The sequence below is a fragment of the Puma concolor genome, chromosome C1 (assembly GCF_028749965.1).
Source record: "Puma concolor isolate L17-30 chromosome C1, mPumCon1.1.hap2, whole genome shotgun sequence".
Taxonomy (NCBI): domain Eukaryota; kingdom Metazoa; phylum Chordata; class Mammalia; order Carnivora; family Felidae; genus Puma; species Puma concolor.
In genome coordinates this window covers 71,397,193-71,419,824 of record NC_141674.1, presented here as the reverse complement: position 1 = coordinate 71,419,824, position 22,632 = coordinate 71,397,193, and the positions used below count along the sequence as shown (strand labels likewise).

Sequence of the window (22,632 nt, the reverse complement as noted above, 5' to 3'; positions counted from 1 at the left end):
GCTGAGTGTGGAGCCTGCTTCAGATTCTCTCTCTCTGTCCCTCGGCCCCTCTCCCCTGCTCACACGTGTTCCCTCTCTATCTCAAAACAAAACAAAACACTGCTGAAGAAGAGTGTTACATCCCTCACCCCTATTAATTTCTATTAAACAAGGTAGAGGTCTTGTTTCAGGCCACAAATTTATGGTTCGTTTATAATGATATTTTATTATTGTTATAAACAATATTCTGTTATTTTTAAAATGAAAGCATTAATTGAAAGGAAGACTGAATGGTAAACACCAGTTTGGAAAACTAATATATTTGTTTTATTTTCTATTTTAGTTCTTGCACAGATATGGAATGAGATTCAACAGATTCCCTATCTAACTGATAGACAACATATCAATTTAGGGACCTATAATTATACCTTGTCAGAACAAAATGGCTTTATTCTTCTTCCAGGAAACTACCAAAGAAAGTGATTTTCAAAGTGTAGTATCAGGACCAGTAGCATCCACATCTCCAGAAATATTGTTAGAAATGCAGATGCTGAGAATAGCCCAGACCCTCTGAATCAGAGGCTCGGGGATGGGACTCAGACATCTGTGTTTTAGAAAGCCCTCCAGGTGATCCTGATGCATACCCAAGTTGTACACCCCCTGGTCTTGATCCTTTATTATCTTCTGATTCCCTTCAGCTGACTATTTAAAGTTCTGTTTCTCTAGTGACTATGGTAAGCTTCCCTAACTGGAAACTCAATCAACCTCTATTTGTGTCTTCATGTATGAAAATGTAGGTGTCCACCCTATATGATACCAAAAGAATTATTCTCATGGATATTTAAAAAAAATACCCAAGCAATTATGGCAAAGCTCATATTGATGCAATCATCATCTTTAAGTAAATAAAAAAGGGATAGTGGCTGATATAAAATCATGCTTATTTCTTGCTAAAGTTAGTTGAGAACCTAAGACTGTGGTATGCCCAGGTAGCTCTTGGGCTTTCAGTTTACTTTTTACTGTTCACATTAATATTTTGACATGGATTAGCTTCATTGCCCAGAAATGGCTGATCTTTAAATCTCAGCAGCAAGACATTAAAGTCTCTTTGCAATGTGGTATATCGATTAAATCTTGGAACTTAAAAAAGACATTAGCAGAAAATGAATGAAATCTGAATAAAGCCCAGAGCTTAGCTAAGAGTAATGTGTCACTGTGGGTCCTTAGTTTTGATAAATGTATTATGGCAAGGTAAAATATTAAGATTAGGTAAAACTGGATGAGGGTGTACAGGAACTCTCTATATTATTTTTGCAATATGTCCATAAATCTATAATTATTCCAAAACAAAAAAATATTAAAAAAAAAAAACCAACAACCCTGACTGACCCTTCACTTAACAAAGCTGTTCAAGTATGAGCAGATAAAAGAAATTAAAGAACTTCTCTATACCAACCCAGGCTGCCCATTTGTTAGGTGGAGCAACATTGTTTAATTTGTTTTCTTGGGATGCCAGCAAAGGGATGACTACTAACAATCACCAAACATATTTGTTAAATATATAGGACAGGCAATTAAAGCAGGAAAGGTGCTTCCTTTACTCTTCATTCCTTGAACTTTTATGTATAGTTTCTACTTGAGTACTTTGTACTTGGTGATATGTTGTTGTAATAATAATCCTCAAATCATTTCATGGATGACTGTTCCCATCCACCCCCGCCCTCCCCCAGAGCACTTAATGCAGTGCGATGCAGGAAGTAGGCATTCAGAGCTCAGATTTCTCTGACTAACTGACTGACTCAATGTGCTACCTGTAATTATATTTTAAAATTTAATCAGGGCAGTTCTAGGAACTCAAGGGGATAAAGTCAAAATCAACTATTCAAGTTGGTTTGCATAAATTGTCTAGAATGAAAAGACTTCATCAAAACTTGTCAAAATGCAGAATTTGTCAGTGGCAACCAGAATATCAAAAATTTAAATCATCCATATGAAATACACTCAAGACTGAAGGTGAATAGTTCGTGTGAAGTTAACACTTCTAAAATAAATTTTGGGATGAACAGAAAGTTACCAGTGTTACTTCTTCCATGCTTTCTGTTTTAGTGTATTTTGTTTTTTAAGGTAATCAAGGATCACAAATATTATCTTGGTCTGGCTGTTGATCTGTCTTGGAAAATGCCTGTAATAGAAGGAACGATTTATCTCTCTGATATTCATCAGCAGTATCTCTGTAAACGAAAGCCAAAGTTACTTTAAAATATCAAGAATTATGACACATCTAACCTTACAGATTCTCAAAATGTTTCCAATATATCATTTCAGACCTAAAATTCTTATAAATACATACAAGGCAGGAATTATCACCATTTTTTCCAGTGGGAAAGTGGAAATTCAAAGAGATGAAAGACAGCACTCAGATTAAACTACAACTTACAGTACTTAGGCCATTGCTCTTTCAACTAATCACGTGTCATGCCCTTAGATCAATATTACTTAGAGTAAATTATTAAATGAACACAACCCTATACATCTGCATATAACTGCATATTCTTTTTCTTGACTCAGCCAGGAGTGTTTAGGAACGAAGCACTTGATAACATGTGGACTCTTTAAAAGAATCAGATGCATGAAGGTTGATGTACTGAATGTTAAGAGTCATATTTGTTTCTCATTGAACTATTTCAACCCATTTGTTTCTTGCATCTCTGGTAGAGCTTGATACAATTTTGGCACAAGGAGGGGTGCCTGGCTGGCTCAGTCAGTTAAGCGTCCAACTCTTGATTTCAGCTCAGGTCATGATCTTACTGTCTGTGAGTTCGAGCCCCATGTCAGGCTCTGTGCTGACCTCATGGAGCCTGCTTCAGATTCTCTTGTCTCCCTCTCTCTGTGCCCCTCCCCCGCTTGCTCTTTCTCAAAAATAAATACACATTTTAAAAAACAAACAAAAAATAATTTCAGCACAATGAAATTAAGCCAAAAATATATACATTTGATATATTGCTTCCCATATACTTAATTAAACTAGGAAGACTTATTTTGGGGGTTCCCAATTATAGAAAGTGGGAAAGAATAATCTTTGATTCCCTGAGGTGAGGTAATAAATTGAAAATTATTTGGTTAACACAATTAAAAAATTCTTGGTCAGAGGCCAGGAGAGTTATTGATTTTTCTTCCAGATTTCTTTCTCAGGAATAAAAAAAAAATTTTTCAGGAATAAGACTTTACATGGTTTAAAATTTGAGTTGCTAAAAGGAGGTTTAACTGTTTTTGAACTGTTAGGAGACTATGCTTTCTACAAAATGAGGATGCACCTAATGTACTTGACATGGCTGATGAAAGACACGCCTTGCAAGGGCTTCTGTACAGTTCTGTGATGTGGGAAGGACCACTTTTGATACCTTACCTTAGCAATGTTCCCACAGCCTCTTGGTGTTAGGGTCCCCTCACTTGGGGTGTGGCCCTCTTGGGCAGTACCAGCAGTTTATTCAAGTTTGGATTTCTTCTCTGGTGTCTTCTGGGAAACCTAAACATCTTGTCACCCTAACTGGTGCTACTTCTTTTTGTTCTCCAATTCTTGTTTTCCTGTTGCTCAGGGTGCTTAGAGTAAATTAGCAAGTCCATTGCCTTGGTAGATGTCCAACCTAGCAATGAGATACTTGTATCTTTTTCTTGAAGGGGTTCTTATCTTTACAATTAATTTGATTGAATTTCCTAACTTGGCTTGTGGGAGGGGAAGAGACACATCATTTGCCCCCAGGGACTCCCTTCATATTCCGTGTGTGTGTGTGTGTGTGTGTGTGCACCTGCGCGCGTGTGTACACGTGGGTGCATGCACGCGCAAAGCCAGTTCTGTTGCATCTCATTAACCCAGTGGTTATCTTAAGATGATAAAGTTTCATCGATGCCTGTCTTCTTCAGCTTTGGAGTTTTGGAGGAAATTCTGAAAATACAGGGAGAGAATAGTTTGCCATCCTGAAACCTTGCATATGGGAGATAAGGGAGAAGAAAGTCAAGGATTATTCCCCATTTCTGATCTAGAAAATGAAGGGATGGTGAGACAGTGAGAAGTTAAGAAAGGACCAGCTAGTCAGGGTAGAGGGGAGGCCCCGGCTTTGATTTTGCATATTTCAAATATGAGGTACTTTTTGAAAACCTAACTGGAGTTATAAGGTAGGTAGTTGGACATATGGCCTGGTGCTCCAAGAAGTCTGAGCCAGAAGTAGAAATTTGGGAGTCATTTGGTATATAGATAATAATTAATGCATATAACCAACTAGAGAGGATATAGCATGAGAAGAACAGTAGGTCTAGGACTGATCTTTAAAGAACTCCAACAGTTGAAGGTTGAATAGAGGAGGACAATTGGCAAGAGAGTCTGAGGAAGAATAGTAGAAGAAAAAAAAGGAGGACAGAAGAGATGGGAGTGTTTCATAAAGAGAGTGTCATCACTGTGTTGAATGCTGCTGAGAGATCAGGTAAGGTGAGGACTAAAATGTCCATTGGGTTTAACAACCTAGAAGCCATTGGTGACTTAGTGACAGCCATTTCAGGGGACTGGAAATGGAAGTTAGATTGAAGTGGGTCTAAAAAGCAGTGTAGAGAGAGAAAAGGAATACAGAGCACATAAATCCTTTCTCAGTTTGTTTGTGGAGGGGAGGACAGCAACAGGGTGGTAGTTAGGGGAGGAGGTAGGGTTGAGGGAGGATGTTTTAGAGGTGAAGAGACTGAGTATGTCTGAAAGCTGATGGGAAGGATCCAATACAGAGGGCATTAGAAATTGAATGAAGAAGAAGGTAGTTGGGGAGAGAAGGTAGTTGGGGTGGCATCCAGAGCATAAGAAGAGGACCAACCTTAGGAAAAAGACTAGTGAGAAAGGGGTTGGGCAATTTTACATAGATGTGTGGATTTCTGTTTGGGACATTGAGTTTCTGACCTACTGAGGTAGTAGAGGTGAGGTCATACGGTGAAATTTTAGCTAACTGGAAATAGAGAGTATTCATTATTATTGGTTTGTCGTCATCAGTGGAAGCCTTTAGATTTCAAATTCCATTTGACTTACGGCGTTTCCCAAGGTAACATGTCTCACTCCCCCTTCAAAACATCCTCACATATTGTTCCAAACATACTAAAATAGCACAGTTATTTTTCCATAGCCAGTAACCTCATTTCACTCATTCATATACATCCTAACAAAGCTAAACCCTAAGAGATTAGGGAGAAGGAAAATATATTTCAGTGATTTCCAAAGTCTTAAGGCTTAATTATCATTAACTAAGCTTTGACCCTGGACCTTACAGCAAGTGCTTATTTTCATAAGTATAAAAATACACAATGTCCTTTGTCAATTTGTAATAAAAACTACAGGAATAAGTTTGGATTTTTAAGCATCTTCCCATAGAAACAAAGTGACCATATGAAAACTCCTAAACAAACTTATAATATTTCTCATTAAATAACTTTTACTGAGTGACCAGCATGCTTAGAAAACCAGGAAAACCAGTTTTATCTAACAGTAGCTTCACCTGGACTTATAGACTTAGGTGAGTAGATGAATTATTTAAATTCCCTTTAATGAAAGTCAGTTTTGGAGTAAATGAGTAGAAACTCTCAGATACATGACTGATTAGTAAACCTTGTAACTCTGATCCTAGGAAACAAGACTGACTGAAAATGTGAATAGTGACTCATGAATTAACTGGATTCACTCATTAGTTCTAATTCCCCACGTTAAGTGGGGGCAAAAATTGTTTTTCAGCAAGTTCAAGACCTATTCCTGCCTCCCTTCCCAACTAAAAGGTGGCCCCCTTTCTTTTTTGGCCACTCAAATAAAGTAATTCCTTTGGACTCATGTTATTATTTTCCAGTTACTAAGTTCTTATGTGAGAAAGTGTATTCAACCATCCCTTTGGTGGATTTGGATTTGTGTCTATTCTCTTTGCCCCCATTTATTTATCAATTCCTTAAGAGTGATTCTCAGTTATAGTGGTTTTGAATGGTTTCTTATGTCCTGATAGTTACTTCACCAAGAACCTGAATCCTACCATGATGAACAAACTCATATTTACCTGCATTATGTTATTATACTTCTCATTTACTATATTATTTTAATGACCAAAAAATTATGATAGGAAGTACATCTTATTGCATTAGTAATGGCAGCTAACATTTCTTCAGCAATTTTCACATGCCGAGAAATGTTCTAAGTGCTTTACATCTCTGACTCATTTAATTTCCTCCACAATTCCATGTGTTGGGTACTATTGTGAGTTTCACTTTTATTTGAGGCACAGAGAGGTATTTAAGGCACAGGAAGGTTAAGTATCTTGCTGAGAGTGACTCAACCAGAACCTGGATCCACACACAGGCACTCTGGCTCCTGCATCCATATTCTTAGGGGCTACGCTATAAAATGATCCACTAAATAAAACCAAGTGCTTCACTAGTAATTAAAAATATGGTAGGGTCACCTGGGTGGCTCAGTCAGTTAAGCATCCAATTCTTGATTTGGGCACAGGTCATGATCTCATGGTTCGTGGGTTCAAGCCCCACATCCAGCTTTGTGTTGAGAGCATGGAGCCTGCTTGGGATTCTCTCTGTCCCTCCCTTGCTCTCTCTCTCTTTCTCAAGATAAATAAACTTTAAAATTTTGATAATATTTTAGAGTATGAACTTTACTACTATATATCTGAAATGAAGATAAATTAAAATTGCAAAAGTAATATCAGCAACTAAAAAGTAGGCAGAAAGTGATGCACTGTGCTTGCAAATGAACATGGACATTAAGGAAGAATTTGGGGATTCTAATGAAAACCTTATGTCCTACCTAGACCACTTTTCTCTCCCCACTGGTAGTCTGCATACCCCTAGTAGAGAATTACTGTTTCAGTCAATATGCTGCATGACTCCCTACTAATGTCTTCTGTGTATGATTCCACGCAGAGTGGGCCCTTGGTGAATATTGGTGTCTGATTGGAAAATTCATTAGTTCGTTCAACAACCATCTGTTCAGAACCTCCCCCCACCAAAACCTCATAGATCTGCAGGAGAGATAAACATATACACAAATAATTACAACACAGTAGAACAAATTTAAAAATAGCGGCAATGTGCAAGACATATAGTGAGGGTACCAAAACAAAGAAGAGCAGTGGTGGGGGGAAAAGGATGACAGGAATAAGAAGGTATCTGGGAGGCATTCCCAAAGAGGAAGTATTTGAATTGGGTGAATGGTTCTCCAGGCAGACAAGGGATAGGGAAGGCCATTCTGAGAAGAGGGTGTGACACGTATAAAGACTCATAGATACGCAATAGGATAATGTGTTCAAGGAACTTTCAATCCCATAGTATTACGAGGACAGAAGTTTCAGGGAAAGAAGGGAATTAAAGATGAACCCGGAGGAAATGGCAGGTCCAGAAGAACATGAAGAATTTGGAGCTTTACTGGAAAGAACGGAGAGTCAATAAATGGCTGTAAGCAGGAAAGTGACACGATGTATTTAATGCTCAAATTGAGCTCCAACTCTTCCAATTGATTATCACACACGAATAATGTATTAAAAAGTAATCAAGTATATGAGATTTTTGTATATCTAAAGTGGCCATCTATAGTGGGCCTGCCCAGCATCCATTCTTTCCTTCTTTCATTTTTTATAATAACACCTCAACTTTTCTTTGGTGGGGTGGGGGTGTTTAATCCTCCCCCAATCCCTATAATCTTCTACAATGAGCAAACAAGTTTCACACTCTCTTTAGCTGAAAGTTGAACAAAGGATCTGAGTAAGCTTCCTCTTTTTCTCCAGGAATTTAAATTTTGTGACGTATGACCCAAGGATGAGAAAAGATTGTAGTTGATCCGCTTGGTGTCAGCACCCTGGAGGAAGCCCATACTTCCCGTTATCCAGACCACCACATTTACTTCAGTCCTCCCCTTTCTGAAGCTGGGTGCTCTCAGATTGCTTTGGATTCTCTGAACTCTCCCATAACCCTCCAATACATTCCATTTTTGCTTGATGGTAATACATTCTTTTTGCTCAAACAGGTGTAGTTTGCTTCCAAGTGAAGGACCTTGATTTATACCTAGCCCGTGGGGGTGATCTGCTCACCTTTCCCTACTGAAAAGAGCTGGAATTCTGTCCTAAAGTTGCTGTACTCTTACCAGTCTAGACACAGCAGGCAGCCCTTTACTCTGTGGATCTTGCTGCTGGACCAATATGCTGGTGAGAAGGCAGACTAGGTTCTCTTTGCTCTCAGAACCTGCAGACCTCCTCCTCTCTCCTTCTCTTCTCCCCCCCAACCACCAGCGTTGAACAAAGGGGATCTCTACTTGTGAAACTCTTCTTCCCTGTTTGTTTCTGGCCAAGACACTTTTTTCATGTTTAGCATAGAGACTTTCATCTCCTTCACAAAACCACCATGTTCTCCTAAGATCCTGGAAGAGTAATGAAAGATTTACAGGCCTTTTCTACTTTTGGCTTTGCCCCAAAGCTACTCAGAGGTGATAAACACATAACTTTCTGTGTACTTGAAACGGGAAAAGGGTTGGAGGTAGAAGAAGAAAGAAGAAAAATGAAAATACACAGAAGAAGAAAAGAAGTCCATACTTCAAAACACCCCAGTGGTTCAATAATAAAAATAGTGGGAACTTTCAAGACATCTTTACTACCATTCTTTATTGTATTTTTTCTTTGTATATTTTGTTTTACTTAATACTCATGTATGGAGAGTGTACATTTATTGCTAGACGTATTCGGTTGTTCTCTTGGGTCTATAGTGGCTCTTTTTAGTCAGTATAATGCCAGCAATGATTAAGCCTGTGTCCAAAGATGAACAATCTTTACTCATTTTCCAAATCACCTGAAAGAGCTCTTGGAAGACAAGCTTCCTGTCTGAGTGTTTGGGGCACAGCCTGTCCGCCTTAAACTTTGACTTTCACGTCACTGGCAAGGTGTTGTCTTAGTCATCTTTTTCATGCGCACCTCCAGACATTGTCATTCAAAGCTTCCTGTATACATTTATGTAACATCAGATCCAGATGGGGGACTATATCATGGGGCAATAAATGACTGTATTTTCTTACATTTCATGACTAGAATTTGTAATGGTGGACTTTCTTTCCTAAGGCTCCACCTCTGCCACATTCTGCAATAATTCTCACCAGCTTGCACAGATCTTCTCATAGAACCAGCGTTCAAGGAAGAAAAATGGTTCCTCCTCGAATCGCGATCACACTCTCATTCTCCATTCCCGTGGCATTGCTTTCTTCGACACAGAAACTCTGAGCCCTGTCATACATACAGGCTGGAGGCAAAGAGGAGGAGAACAGGCACCAAAAGGGGGAAAAAGCCAAGAAAGGAAGCTGGCGAGAAGGATGAAAAATTTGAAAGAGAAGGAGGACCCAATACTCTCGAAATATTTTGAAAGTTTTCAAAAGCAGAAGATTAGAAGTAGTCAACAAAAACACAAAAATATCACTTATGCTCCTCTCCTTCTGTTACATCTGCACCCCCACCGCCATCCGTCTCCTCCCCAAGCCTTTCTCATGCAAGCCATTTCAGCAGATACAGGAACACTTCACAGAAGTCACAATGGTTTTGCACTTGTTCTTCCAATGTACATATTAGAGCTGTTTCTCATCATTACTTGGGTTCTTCTAAACAGAGAACCGCTTCTGACTGCTTTCTCATTACCAGTAGTGAATAACCTTCTTGCAGAGGCCTTCCAGGGAGGATGACCCAGGAAGGGAATCAAAGTTTGAACTCACCTCTTGTCATTGTCAGGATGGAGCTAGCTTGTCCTCTGGACCTTGTAATGTCATTGTCTATTCTTGTTCATGTTTGTGTGTGTGTGTGTGTGTGTGTGTATGATTTCTTTTCATCTGTATATTCTCAGTATTATTTTAAAACTTTTGTTTGACTCCTGCCCTTTTCTTTGGATGTGAATGTAGCTGATTGTAATATAAATGGTACTTTGCTCAAGAGTGATGGCAAAGAAAGGCAAGTCCATTCCTTTTAGTATAGGCTTTCCTTCTAAGGAGAGGCTACATTGAGATGGAGGTAGCATTATTTATGCCACAACGGTTATGTGATTGTGGTGTTCCAGTATTTTATTGTTTTTTAACTTTCCGATATAATAATAAATATCTTTCTTCTTTCATCTAGTCACCTTAGAAGGGGATGGTGAGAGGCGGCTTCATCCAATGATGATATGTCTTTCTTTGGAGATGTGTTTTAATAACCACCTAGGCTTTGATGTCTACGTTTCCATGTTTGTTGCCATTCCTTGATGCTAGAGGTGATTTCCCTCATAACCTTTATCCTCATAACTTTACTCCCCAGAGGCAAAGGACACGCTTTGTGTCTAACTGCATTATGAAATACCTGGGTTTGTCTGACCCATCCCTCCATAGGCTGCACCACCCAGGACACTATGAAAATGAAGTTGCCACGGACTGGAGGTCAGTAGTACTCTGCTGGGTTCAGAAGAGCTTACACCAACATGGAACCCCAAAGGCCAATCTGTAGAGGGTCATCTCTGAATCTGCTTGAAGTAAGTTTTCAGCCACATTATTACTTATTTTAGTGTTGCTTTTGAGATGCTACTTCATTTGGTTTCCAAAAATTTGATGCGCGGCGTGGAGGGATAGACAAAATAGGTGAAGGGGATTAAAAGGTACAATCTTCTAGTTATAAAATAATAAAGACTCGGAGATGTAGTGTGTAGCATAGAGATAAAGCCAATAATATGTAAAACTTTGGGACAGATGGTAACTAGACTTGTTATGGTGGTCATTACATAATGTATATGAATATCAGATCACTATGTTGTACACCTGAAACTAAAATAAGGTGGTCTGTCAATGATTCTTCAATTAAAACAAAACAAAACAAAACAAAACTGATGCTCCGTATAGAAGCAGGAGATGTCTAAGTGCAGGACTTCACAGAATGATGGTGATCATTAGTAGGCTCTCCCTTTTTCCTTTGTTGATATTTTGACTCAGTGCCTTGGGAGAAATACTTCCCAGGACTTAACTCCATTTTATTTTGTAGCACTATAGGCAATAAGAAAAAGTTTTGAAGGGGAATGGAAATGAAATTTAAGAATCGATTAATAAAATACATACATTTTAGGTTTTACGTGGCTCACTGCTCATCTTTATACTATCATCAATCTGATTCTCATAGATGACTCCAAATATTATTCATTCAACAAACATCTATGAAATCAGGCACTTTGCAGATAAAGAGGGAGAGATTTTTTTTGTTAAGTTCACAATAACAAAGTTTTACTAAATGTTTGTTCCATCATCAATATTCAACTTCAAAGATGCACAGAATTTGTGGAGAATCATACAAACTATGGTTAAGAGGGAGAGATTTCAATCAGAACGTCAGTTCCATGAGCACAGGATTTTTGTCTATTTCATTCATGGTCCTCCCTAACTGTCAGAACAGTGCCTGGCACAGAGAAGTCATTTAATAAATATTTGTTGATGAATGAATATTAGCATTTTTTTTTAAAGAAACTCATTTTGGAGTAAGATTTATACTAAGTACATTTCACCCGGAACCGTAAATAGCGAGCAGCAGAAGGCCCAGCATTCAGAAAAAGACTCTGAGGAAGACTTGAAGCATCCAGGTGTCAGAGAAGGCACACTCCTGTATGTTCAGGGGGGCAACTATTTCATGTCCCAGACTGGTTTTGCCTCAGAGGTTAATTTCATTGCTATTTTACTCTTTTGGAAGGTAAAAAGACTTTGAACGATAAAAACAATGAATTCATTTTATTCGTTAGTTTTTTCTGTGTGCACTTAGTTCTTGTCTCTAAGGAATTCCAAGAGAATCTTCAGATGGTTATATTAAATCTGGCAACTCAGCACAGAGGTTGTGAGCAGAGGCAGCCCTTAGCATGGGCAGTGTGGGCTTCTGCCCAGAGCTCCATAGGCAATGCCAAGCGGACTCTCGTTTCAGTCTCTGTGTCTGAATTTTGTATTTGCTGTTTCCTCTATTTCTGTATCCTTTTAGGTCCAGTGGTAAAGACAGGGGGTGGGTGGAGGACTTGGCTGGCACCCTCTCTGTTACCCACTTTCCCACCTGTCTACCTTGCTCAGGACATCTTTTTTTCCTCTTTGCTCTTCCAGCAGCATAGTCAATGTGGGAGCAAATGCAGACTTGGCCAAGGGCATTCCCCAGGTAGGAGGGTACTATCGCCTCCCATTTGTAGTCTCAGGAGCTAAGACTTGAGAGTGACTTTTCCTGGTTACACTGTGTTTGCAGCCGCAAGACCTGAAGTTCTGTCTGAGGCTTGAGCAATTATACTGCTCTATAAAAAGCACACAACACAGCCTAATACTTTTATGTTGCAGTTGAAGTGTTATGGGATTTCATTTTATAAGAACCTAAGTCCAACACATAAATCTCTCTCAGGTCAGCGAGCCTTTGTATTTTGTTTTTGTTTTGGTTTTTGGTTTTTTTCCTTTTCTCTCTTGTAACTCACTCTGAGTTCATCCAAGGCAAATATTTCTAAACCAGTCAGTTGGTTGGAAAAGACACTATGGTGTAGCGGGAAAACATAAGACTGTGAATCAGAATCTCAGTTCTAGATTGGACTCTGTAGCTAACCAGCTAAGTCTAGACTCTGTGCCTCATTTTCTTGGTTTATAAACTAAAGGAATTGTGTGAGATGAATGGTAGCAGCATGTTCAGCTCTGATGTTCTGTTTGAGCTCCAGACCCTTAATCCCTCCTTTCTAGCTTCTTGAATAATGGAATATAAAGTGTGGGAAAGAACCCTGCCATCGGTTAAGTTAATGTTAATGTTAAGTCTGAGCTAAACTGAATCTAAACAACCTACTTAGTGTATAGAGGAAGAAGAACCTAGGTGAGAACAGAAAAGTCAAGTTACTTACCTAGGTCACACAACTAATTAATAACCCAAACCTGACATTTTTATCAATCAAGAATTTTTTTGTCAAAAAATTTTATCTTTTTTTGGCGGTGGGGGTGGGGGTGATAATGTGTGGAGAAGAGACAGAAGTTTTCTCAAAAAGGTGGAACTCCTGTTTCTGCTAAGATGGCTTCACCTTTTAGGACGCTTCTTGTATATCTCATGCCAAAATATCGGTGACTGTTGTGCAGAGGTTTTGTTGGCTGCTTAAGGGTTAAACACAAAGAACCCTACTCTTTAAGAAACTAACACCCTAAGGGGTGCCTGGGCAGCTCAGTTGGTTAAGTGCCTGACTCTTGATTTCCCCTCAGGTCAGAATCCCAGGGTTGTGAGATTGAGGCCCAGGTCAGGCTCTGTGCTGAACACGGATGGAGTCTGCTTGGGATTCTTGGGATTCTCTCTCTCTCTCTCTCTCTCTCCCTCTGCCCTTCTCCTCCACCCTCCCCCCCAATAAAAGTAATAATAAAAGAAACTAACACCTTAAAATGTTTTTCCTTTTGGGGAACCTGGGTGGCTCAGTTAGTTAAGCATCAGACTTTGGCTCAGGTCATGATCTCACCGCTCCTGAGTTCAAGCCCCGTGTCGGGATCTGTGCTGATAGCTCAGAGCTTGGAGCCTGCTTGGAATTCTGTCTCCTTCTCTCTCTGTTCCTCCCTGTTCATGCTCTGTCTCTCTGTCTCTCTCTCTCAGATATAAATAAATATTTAAAAAAAAAAAAAAAAAGGAAGAAGAAGAAGAATGAGGAAGCCTAAGATTCTCTAGGCTCATGCTGATGCTACCTCTCTAAAGTGCAAGGTGCCTTAAAACAAAGGAACCAGGGGCCTCGGGTGGCTCAGTTGGCTAAGCGTCCGACTTCGGCTTATTAGTTTGAGCCCTGTGTGGGGCTCTGTGCTCACGGCTCAGAGCCTGGAGCCCCTTTGGATTCTGTATGCTCCTCTTTCTGCCCCTCCCCCACTTGTGCTGTCTCTCCCTCTCTCTCTCAAAAATAAACATTAAAAATAATTTTTTTTAACATTTTTCCTTCTGACTTGACTTTTAAAATCATGTTCATCGTTCAAATAGTAAAAGAGCTCAGAAAAATCTGTTCAGAGGAGCAAGAACCAGAAGTTTCAGTTCAGCCTCTGCATGAGTTTTAGAAAATCTGATGGATGAGTAGCGTGAACTAGTATAAAAATGACAACTCTGTGCCACATAGTTTTCCTGCTCTGGAGTGAGTGTTGTCTAAATATGAACTCATCTTGCTCTGGGAGGCTGGCTTTTCCTGACTTCTCTCTTTGATCAGCATCACTATTCTCCAAATTACTCACAGTTTCAAACCTTAGTCATCCCTGACCCCTCCCCTTTCTTTGATAATGTTGAAATAGTCACTAAACTCCATGGATTCCTTTTTTGCAAAGTGTCTTACATCGGTTTTTCTTCTTCATTCCTATTATTTTTCACATGTGTCACCTAAAGTCATATTTTGTGAGCAATTAAGCACATAGCTTTGGAGTCTGGCAGAACTGGGTTTGAGTCCTAAGCTCTGCCACTTCCTGCCTGTGTGTCATTATTTAACCTCCCTGACCCTTAGTTACCTTCCTTGTAAAATGGGGTACACAGCTGTATGGGCCTCAAGGGGTTGTTGTGAGAATTAGCTCAGAGAATGTATGTAAAACATTCAGTAGAATGCCTAGCACATAATCAGTGTTGAACACATAATAATAATGATCACTGCTCAGTACTCCTAATTCATTCTACTTTCTGCCCTCAGGTTAATCCTCTTAAAGTCCAGCTCTGACTGGACTTTACTCCCGAAGAGATGCCTAATCACAGGGTGATGAAAAGCTGTCCTTTGCAGTTGGACTGCCTGGGTCATCATTTACTAGCTCTGTGATCTTGAGAAGTTTCTCACCTTCTCTCTGCCTCTGTTCTCTTATGTACGATGGGGATAATCATATCTACCTCAAAGGGTGATTATGAGGTTTATAGTATTTAATATTAACAGTTCATATTTCAAAGTACCTGGTACATAATATGTTAATATTAATTTTTGATAAATAAAAACCTATGTTGGTTTCTTTTATTTGCTCTTTCATAAGCAAGTTCTATAGTCATTTCTCTGGTGTTACCATTCCTTCTATCCAGAATGCAGCATGGTTTAATGGAAAGAGTACTTGCAGCGCAGGGAAAGTAGATTTCACTTACATGCCAGATTTGATTTAGTAGTTGTAGTTACCTGGATTACTTGCAAAGTATTCCGAGGCTTTGTCTGATCTCAGTGTGTGATTGGCCAGTTGCGTCTCCCACGGGCCCTGAAGGGAGAAGTGGAGATAACATCCTTACATTTTGCACAATAAAGAAGTCATAGTCATTTATAAGAATCTCAATGCTTTCACAATAAAAAATATACAGTTTAGGGTGAAAAATAAATTTTCTTAACACTGATGGCTAAAGGAAAGAATTCTCCATGGCTCTTCATAAACAGTGTATTTCTAACTGTTTTATATATTGGAATTCATTTAGTCTTCACAGCATTCTCGGGGGGAGGTACTATTATGTTTTCAACCTCTTTTTACAGATGAGGAAGCAAAGGTACAAGGAAGTCAAGTAACTTGCATGAGATCATGCAATTCATAAATGGTAGGTCTATGATTTGAAACCTGGGAAGTCTAGCTCTGAAATCTACACCTTTGGCTGTCATACTAAACATTACTCTTGTTTGGGGGGTTGCTTTTTAAGTAAATCTAAATTAACTTTAAAAAGAAGGTAACTTATGCAGTACTTTCAGAGAATTAATTCTAGAAAGGCCCAAATCTTGGTTCAAATGTGTATCTCTCTGATGGTTTGGTTTGATACAATAACAAAATTGAGAATATCTTGAGCAATGGATTCAAGCCACTCCCTAAGAGGGCACAGAGGTTTATCTGCATCTGACGATGGTGAGTGGCTGAGGGCCTCTGAGCACCACCCCCCCCCCCCCCCATTTTAATCAGGGTAGCTTTATTTATTTAAAAATTGGGGTTCTGAATATGATTTGCTTTGAAGAAAGCAGTCTTTGCCTTTAAGAAAGTGAAAAATCACTAATCTAGAGAAACAAATGGATAACATATTTGGGGGCAACTCTTATTAAATATTATTTCTGGTCAGTAAGCTGCCAGCGTGAGTTTGGCAACAACGTGTGCAAAATTATAGTTTTGGAAAGAAACTGGAGTGCAAATAATGTTATGGTCAGATACATTTTTTTTCTGATACATATTTATTGATGGTCTGTGGCACAAAGGGCAATGATAATATTCTCTAACAAAATCTGGAGTACCCAGCTTGGACTCACATAACAGTCACTGGGATGTTCCTGTACTCACTGGGTCATTCCTTGAATTCTAGTGATTTATATGTTGAAACGAAGTATTAGGTCTCCATGTAAACACCCAGTTTCTTTATCTTTATTGTTACTGAGGAGCACATGTTTAAGCTCTTATTCTTGCATAATAGATAGAAGTATTATATTTGGCTTCAATGGATTTTATCTTATTTTCACTGTTCAATTTTTTGAAAAATCCTGCTTTTTAATACTAAGGTGTGCCCAGGTTATCCTGATATTGGAACAGTTTCCTGTAATCTACTTTTCATCAAATTAAAGCACATGTCAACCTTGATTTGGAGTAGAGGAGAGAACTGAAAAGGAGGAGATAAGCAACAAACGGAAGAGTGCTCCTTGGATTTACTCCTAAGAATCCAGGGAAGGCTCTAAACATACCCTGCTCCTCTCCAGGACCAACTTGTCAGAAGGCAAGTCATTGGGTTACCCTGGGTCCTGGATTAGGCCTTTAGGCATATACCTCAAAAAGGTCATGTCTTCAAATAAGGTACTATTCTATTAGCAACCAGTATCCTAGGAAGCAGGATTGTGGTGCTAGTTATTTAAAACATTAAGTAGCTTGTCTGGTCTTGGGATATATTTGTATTATTATCCTGTAGTGGATTTTCATTCCTAATTATGGTTGGCTTTAGGTGGGTGATACTTATAATCACTTTAGTTTGAGAAGCACCCGTCAACTGGGAGTAGGTCATGTGGGTTTGGGAGAATGCCGATAGCAGCGGAAAGCCAGACTGGTCTTGACGTTCTATGTAGAAAATGTACCAAAATAGGAATCCACACAGGGAATAACTGAGGGTTGATTTTACAAGCAAAACCCATTACTCTTGTTGATTTGTGGCTTTGTTCAGCCGTAACTCCACTATCCATGCCATACCTTGTCAATATCTTTATCTCTTAAGAGTGGAATTAAGATTCTGATAGAGCACCAGGAGGGAAATCCTCAGTGCTCACCACCAGCACTGCCAACAAAGCCCTGGATAGCTGCAGACTTAATTTAAAAGAAGACTTTACTTCCTGCTGAAACAAATTTAACACTTGAAAATTTGTAGAATGTAAATGCCTGCTTTTGTTTTTTCATTTAAAGTTACCTTTCAAAGGCATTCTTGAAACAGAATCTTATAGGAGCTCCTGTGGAAGGCAAAATCGTGATCTGAAACAAGGTTGTATTGAGTGAACATTCAAACAAAGCACCTTCCGGTGGGGTTTTATAAATGCATTTGGGTTGGGTTTCTTGCAACAACTTTCATTTAGAAGGGAAGAGTTTTGGAGAAGTTGAACAAGTAGTCATATGGAAAATTATGCTCGTTCTTTCTGTAGTGGTTTTGGGTGTATGTTGATGATTCATATCCATGACTTAGCTAAAGAAGTAGAACCTTCAGTTTTTCTGAGCAACACTGCCTCCTTGTGTAAGATAATTACTGTCTAGTCCATTAATTGATATATTTTTTTTTGGAAGGCATTTTCATTTGAATTAAGTGGCTTAAACAATCCAAACCAGATAGGGTGCCTCATTGAAGAAAGTCTCTTCGTGCGCGTGTTTGACAGTTTCCATTTATAAAACCAACCATCCTTTTCTCTTTTTTTTCAGGTACAGTTAGCCCAATTTGACATTACCTATATTTTTTGCTTTTACTCATAATCCCTTTTATTATGCCTCTAGAGTGATAGAAAGGAATAGAGAAAGTGGATGAAATGCAAAGCAATATTTTTTCTACTTATTACATCATCTTTGGAAATTTTTGTGGGAAGACAGAAACCCTTGGATAAATGAAAAATATTTGCTAATCAGAAGCTTCACATTATACAGGTGTTCTAACTTTGTCAAAAGCAGTTGATCCAAAGTAGTAAAGCCTAATGAATTTAAGTCACATATTTTCTCACCTTTTTTCTATTTATTCTTGGTTCAGGAGCTGGTGCTATTTGACTTCATGCAATTCATTCAACAAATATCTATGCATATCTGTTAGATACCAGGCACTCTTTTAAGTTCTGGGGATACTGCAGGGAACAAAACAGAGAACTCCCCTTCGTCTCATACAGCTTATCTCCTAGTGAGGGGACAGATAAAAAAGATACTAACGTAAACTATTATTTTTTTTAATATTTATTTATTTTTGAAGGAGATAGAGACAGAGCACAAGTGGGGAAGGGGCAGAGAGACACAGATTCTGAAGTAGGCTCCAGGCTCTAAGCTGTCAGCACAGAGCCAGATGCGGGGCTTGAACTCATGAGCCCAAGTCAGACACTTAACCAACTGAGTCACCCAGGTGCCCCAAATATATATATTTTTAGATGGTGATTAGTGCTAAGGAGAAAAAATAAAACAGAGAAAAGGGGTCAGGAATGTCCAGAGTGAGAGTAATATTACAGTGTTAAATAGGGGAGATGTTAGGTACTGAGGAGGTGACATTTGAGTGAAGTTGTGGAAAAGCAGAGCAAACTACAAGGATATTTGGGATAAGAATGTTCCCTGCACAGGTAACAGCAAGTGCAAATGTCCTGAGCAGAGTGTGTGTGTGCCTGGCTTATGTAAGGCCAACACGGCTGGAACAGAGTGAACAAGGCACAGGGTCATAGGAGATGAGGCCAGACAGGATCTTACAGACTATGTAAGGATTTGGGGTTTTAGGCTGTTGTAGGATTTTAAGCAGAGGAATGAGGTCTTCTGACTTCTTTTTATTATTTTTTTATTTAAAAAATTTTTTTAATGTTTATTTATTTCTGAGACAGAGAGAGACAGAGCATGAGTGGGGGAGGGGCAGAGAGAGAGGGAGACACAGAATCAGAAGCAGGCTCCAGACTCTGGGCTGTCAGCACACAGCCAGATGCAAGGCTCAAACTCACAAACCGTGAGATCATGACCTGAGCCAAAGTCGGGCACTCAACCGACTGAGCCACCCAGGCGCCCCGACTGACTTCTTTTTTAAAAGGATAGAAAGAAAGCAGATAAGGGTGAAAATAGAGTGGATGGCTAGATGGCTGGAATTAAAAAAAATTTTTAATGTTTATTTTTAAGGGGTAGGAGAGGGACAGAGAGAGGGGGAGACACAGAATCCAAAGCAGGCTCTAGCTTCTGAGCGGTCAGCACAGAGCCTGACGCGGGGCTTGAATCCACAAGCCACGAGATCATGACCTGAGCTGAAGTCGGTTGCTTAACCAACTGAGCCACCAGGAACCCCAGAGATCTTGATTTTATAATCATCCCATCTATACTGGAATATGCACACCCTCATGAACCAAGAATTTGTTAGTAATGTACTTGTCATGATCAAGGTTTGTCATTAATAATGAGTTACCATACAATATAAAAGTTGAACACTAACCAGGGAATAATTTTTAAAAATACTCAACAGTTGGCTCAGCAGTAATCACCAAGGAGATTGTTAAATGATTAGACTTATGAATAGAAATGTAAATATGATTCTAATTAACATTCTGTGTTTGTAGAAACTTTCCCCATTTTCCAAAATTTAGGACATTTAGGAGTAGTCCCTCCTTGACTGTGTTAATCTAGTCTAAAAATTCCAACTAGGAAGTTCTTTTGATAAGAAATGGAATAAAAACATGCTTTCTTTTATGTATGGAAACTCAGCCTTCACACCTGCTCTACTTTCCAGCAAAGTCTTTATTTGCATTGCCATTGTTTGTGTTTTCCTAGAATTATTTGAAATGCACTGCATTGTCACTGTAGTCAATCAGTTTATTTTTTGTAATTAATTATTGGAAAACTTTAACACTGCTATGAAAAGTTTGTCCCTGAAAGCAAACAGTATGTGTGTGCTAGCATACTTCCAGAAAGGGCTTAGCACATTTTTAGATACACAGAGATCTTTCCACAACCCTTTCACACAGGAATCATTGATTCTGGGTATTAAAGCATATAATAATAATGATGATGTTCAGCTAACACTGATGTGGGGATGCTCAAGGATTCACCCTGTGCTCCCAATGAGCCTTTATTGGTGATCTCAGGTCAGAAAAGACTTCGAAAATCCCATGGCTTAATACTCACAAAATTTTTTGATTATTTGTTCATTCAGCATATACTTATTCAACACCTATTACATGCAAGCTGCTGTGGAGAGAGTACAGATATTCAAGAATCAAAATAAATAGCCTAATAAATGTATGAATTATCTTCAATCTATACTTTTTTTTTTAGATTTAACCAAATTTTATTTATTTATTTATTTATTTATTTATTTATTTATTTATTTTTTAATATATGAAATTTATTGTCAAATTGGTTTCCATACAACACCCAGTGCTCATCCCAAAAGATGCCCTCTTCAATGCCCATCCCCCACCCTCCCCTTCCTCCCACCCCCCATCAACCCTCAGTTTGTTCTCAGTTTTTAAGATTCTCTTATGCTTTGGCTCTCTCCCACTCTAACCTCTTTTGCACCAGCAATCTATACTTTTCTACTAATAATAACTTTACCACTGACCTTAGGCTTTACTGTTCATAAGCTAAAAATGAATCCTTGTCACATAAAATATTACAAATATAGAATGTTACCTTTTCTGTATTGACTCTGGATTTGAGAATCGCTGTCTTCTCTCTTCCTCAGACCTAGAATAGACAAGGATCTAATATCCCTATCCTTCACTTCCCATCCATGCCCAAAGTTCTTAAACATATATTTCATCTTATCTAATCACAGTCGCTGATTTCCTCTGATTAGCCAAGCTTATTTGTTTGACACAAACCTTGTATTCAAACCTCTGAGGAATTTCTCTGTCAATTCTAGGAGGGATTACCACCTGTGTCCCCTTAATTATGTTTCCTTGGATACCAAAAAAAAATTCAAGCTTTTTGCCTAAACTGTGTTTAGGGCCAGTTTTAGCCGAAGTGTGGAATTTTCCTAGGTGCTCACAGCCTTGCTCAAGGCCCCTCTCCCTTGCAGGCTCTTTGAGCCCCCATGATGTCCCTCCACAGTTTGTGCTCCCCGCTTAGGATCACTTGATAGGTCCTCTTCCTCCCCCAAACAATCTGAACTTCTCCTAGCTGCTGTTCTCCTTCAGTTCTCCATCTAGAATCTTTTAGGATAGATTATTGAACAAATAAACCCTTGTGGATCTTCTCAAACCTCAGCAAATCACCGCATTCCACTTTGGGGGTAGTTGCTCTGTAGATTTATAATCATAGCTTATTTTTAAAACTAGACAGAGGGGTACCTGGGTGGCTCAGTTACGCATCCACCTTCGGCTCAGGTCATGATCTCGTGGTTTGTGAGTTTGAGCCCTGCGTTGGGCTTTCTGCTTTTAGCACAGAGCCTGTTCAGGTCTTCTGTCTCCCTATCTTTCTGCTCCTCCCCTGCCTGCACTCTCTCTCCCTCTCAAACATAAAATAAACATAAATAGAATAGAATAGAATAGAATAGAATAGAATAGAATAGAATAGAATAGAATAAAATAAAATAAAATAAAATAAAATAAAATAAAATAAAATAAAATAAAATAAAATAAAATGCCTGGTCTCATCTGCAGCCCATTTCCCTATTGGGTGTTTGACTTTCTTACTTAAAAAAATATAATCACCAAAAAAAAAAAAAAATAAAACTAGAAAGAACCTTACAGCTTTTCCATTTTTGTTTGTTTGTTTGTTTTTAATTAGCACGACCTTTTCTTAAAAGAAGCCTTACTTGGAAATCTAGTGTATAAAATAAGTAAGCATAGAGCCGTGCTAGACAGAATGGCAATCAGTCCCCGGCCTCCCCCAACCTCTCCCCCTCCACATCCCAGAGCAGCCCAGAGACCATTGAAACACTCTGCCACAAAGACCTCTGAAAATGGCCTGGTATGCTAGATGGGGCTTGCCCAAGAGCTTCATTTTGTACTTCTTCCAGCCTCTTGGAGGTCTGATCTCTGTTCTAATAAAACTGAGGCTGTTACTTACCTGCCCCCAACTTACTTGGAGAGCGAGGGGCCAGCCCCCTGGTGGTCACAGGCTTAACACCCTTCGTGAGCGTCATGAGGCTAGGTTTGATGGAGAAGGGTCCCTGAAACTATTCCAGGAGCCTGCACCTCAGTGCTAAGTTTTCACTCATTAGAACATTGCACTCTTAAAAATATTAAGCAAAAACAGAGACTTGTGAAAATGTCCTCCTTTCCAGTGACTTTGGTGGGAAAGCGCTTTCCTGTGAGTTTACAAAGACACCAAACATTTCACATTCTCACCTCTGCTTTTGACCAGCAAAATCCAGCTGCATTTCCTTTCAGATCAATTATCTTTGTCCTCGGAGGAATCTAAGCTTATTTTCATTACTTTAATGGAAGTGGAGGGAGGATTGGCACGAAGCTGATAGTGGTGATGGGCTTTTGGAAAGGTCCACATTAGAGAAGAAC

At 39.1% G+C, this 22,632-nt stretch overlaps 1 protein-coding gene across 1 annotated transcript in view; it reads left to right on the top strand.

Moving 5' to 3' along the window:
• Window positions 1-10,422: 10,422 nt before the first annotated feature.
• The window catches only part of LOC112848422 (uricase), an 85,889-nt gene continuing 73,679 nt past the window's right edge, over window positions 10,423-22,632 (top strand). Inside the window, exon 1 of the mRNA XM_086717414.1 lies at window positions 10,423-10,527. Within this exon, the coding sequence (XP_086573540.1) occupies window positions 10,477-10,527 (51 nt within the window). The 5' untranslated portion in view covers window positions 10,423-10,476. The remainder of the gene's footprint in view (window positions 10,528-22,632) is intronic.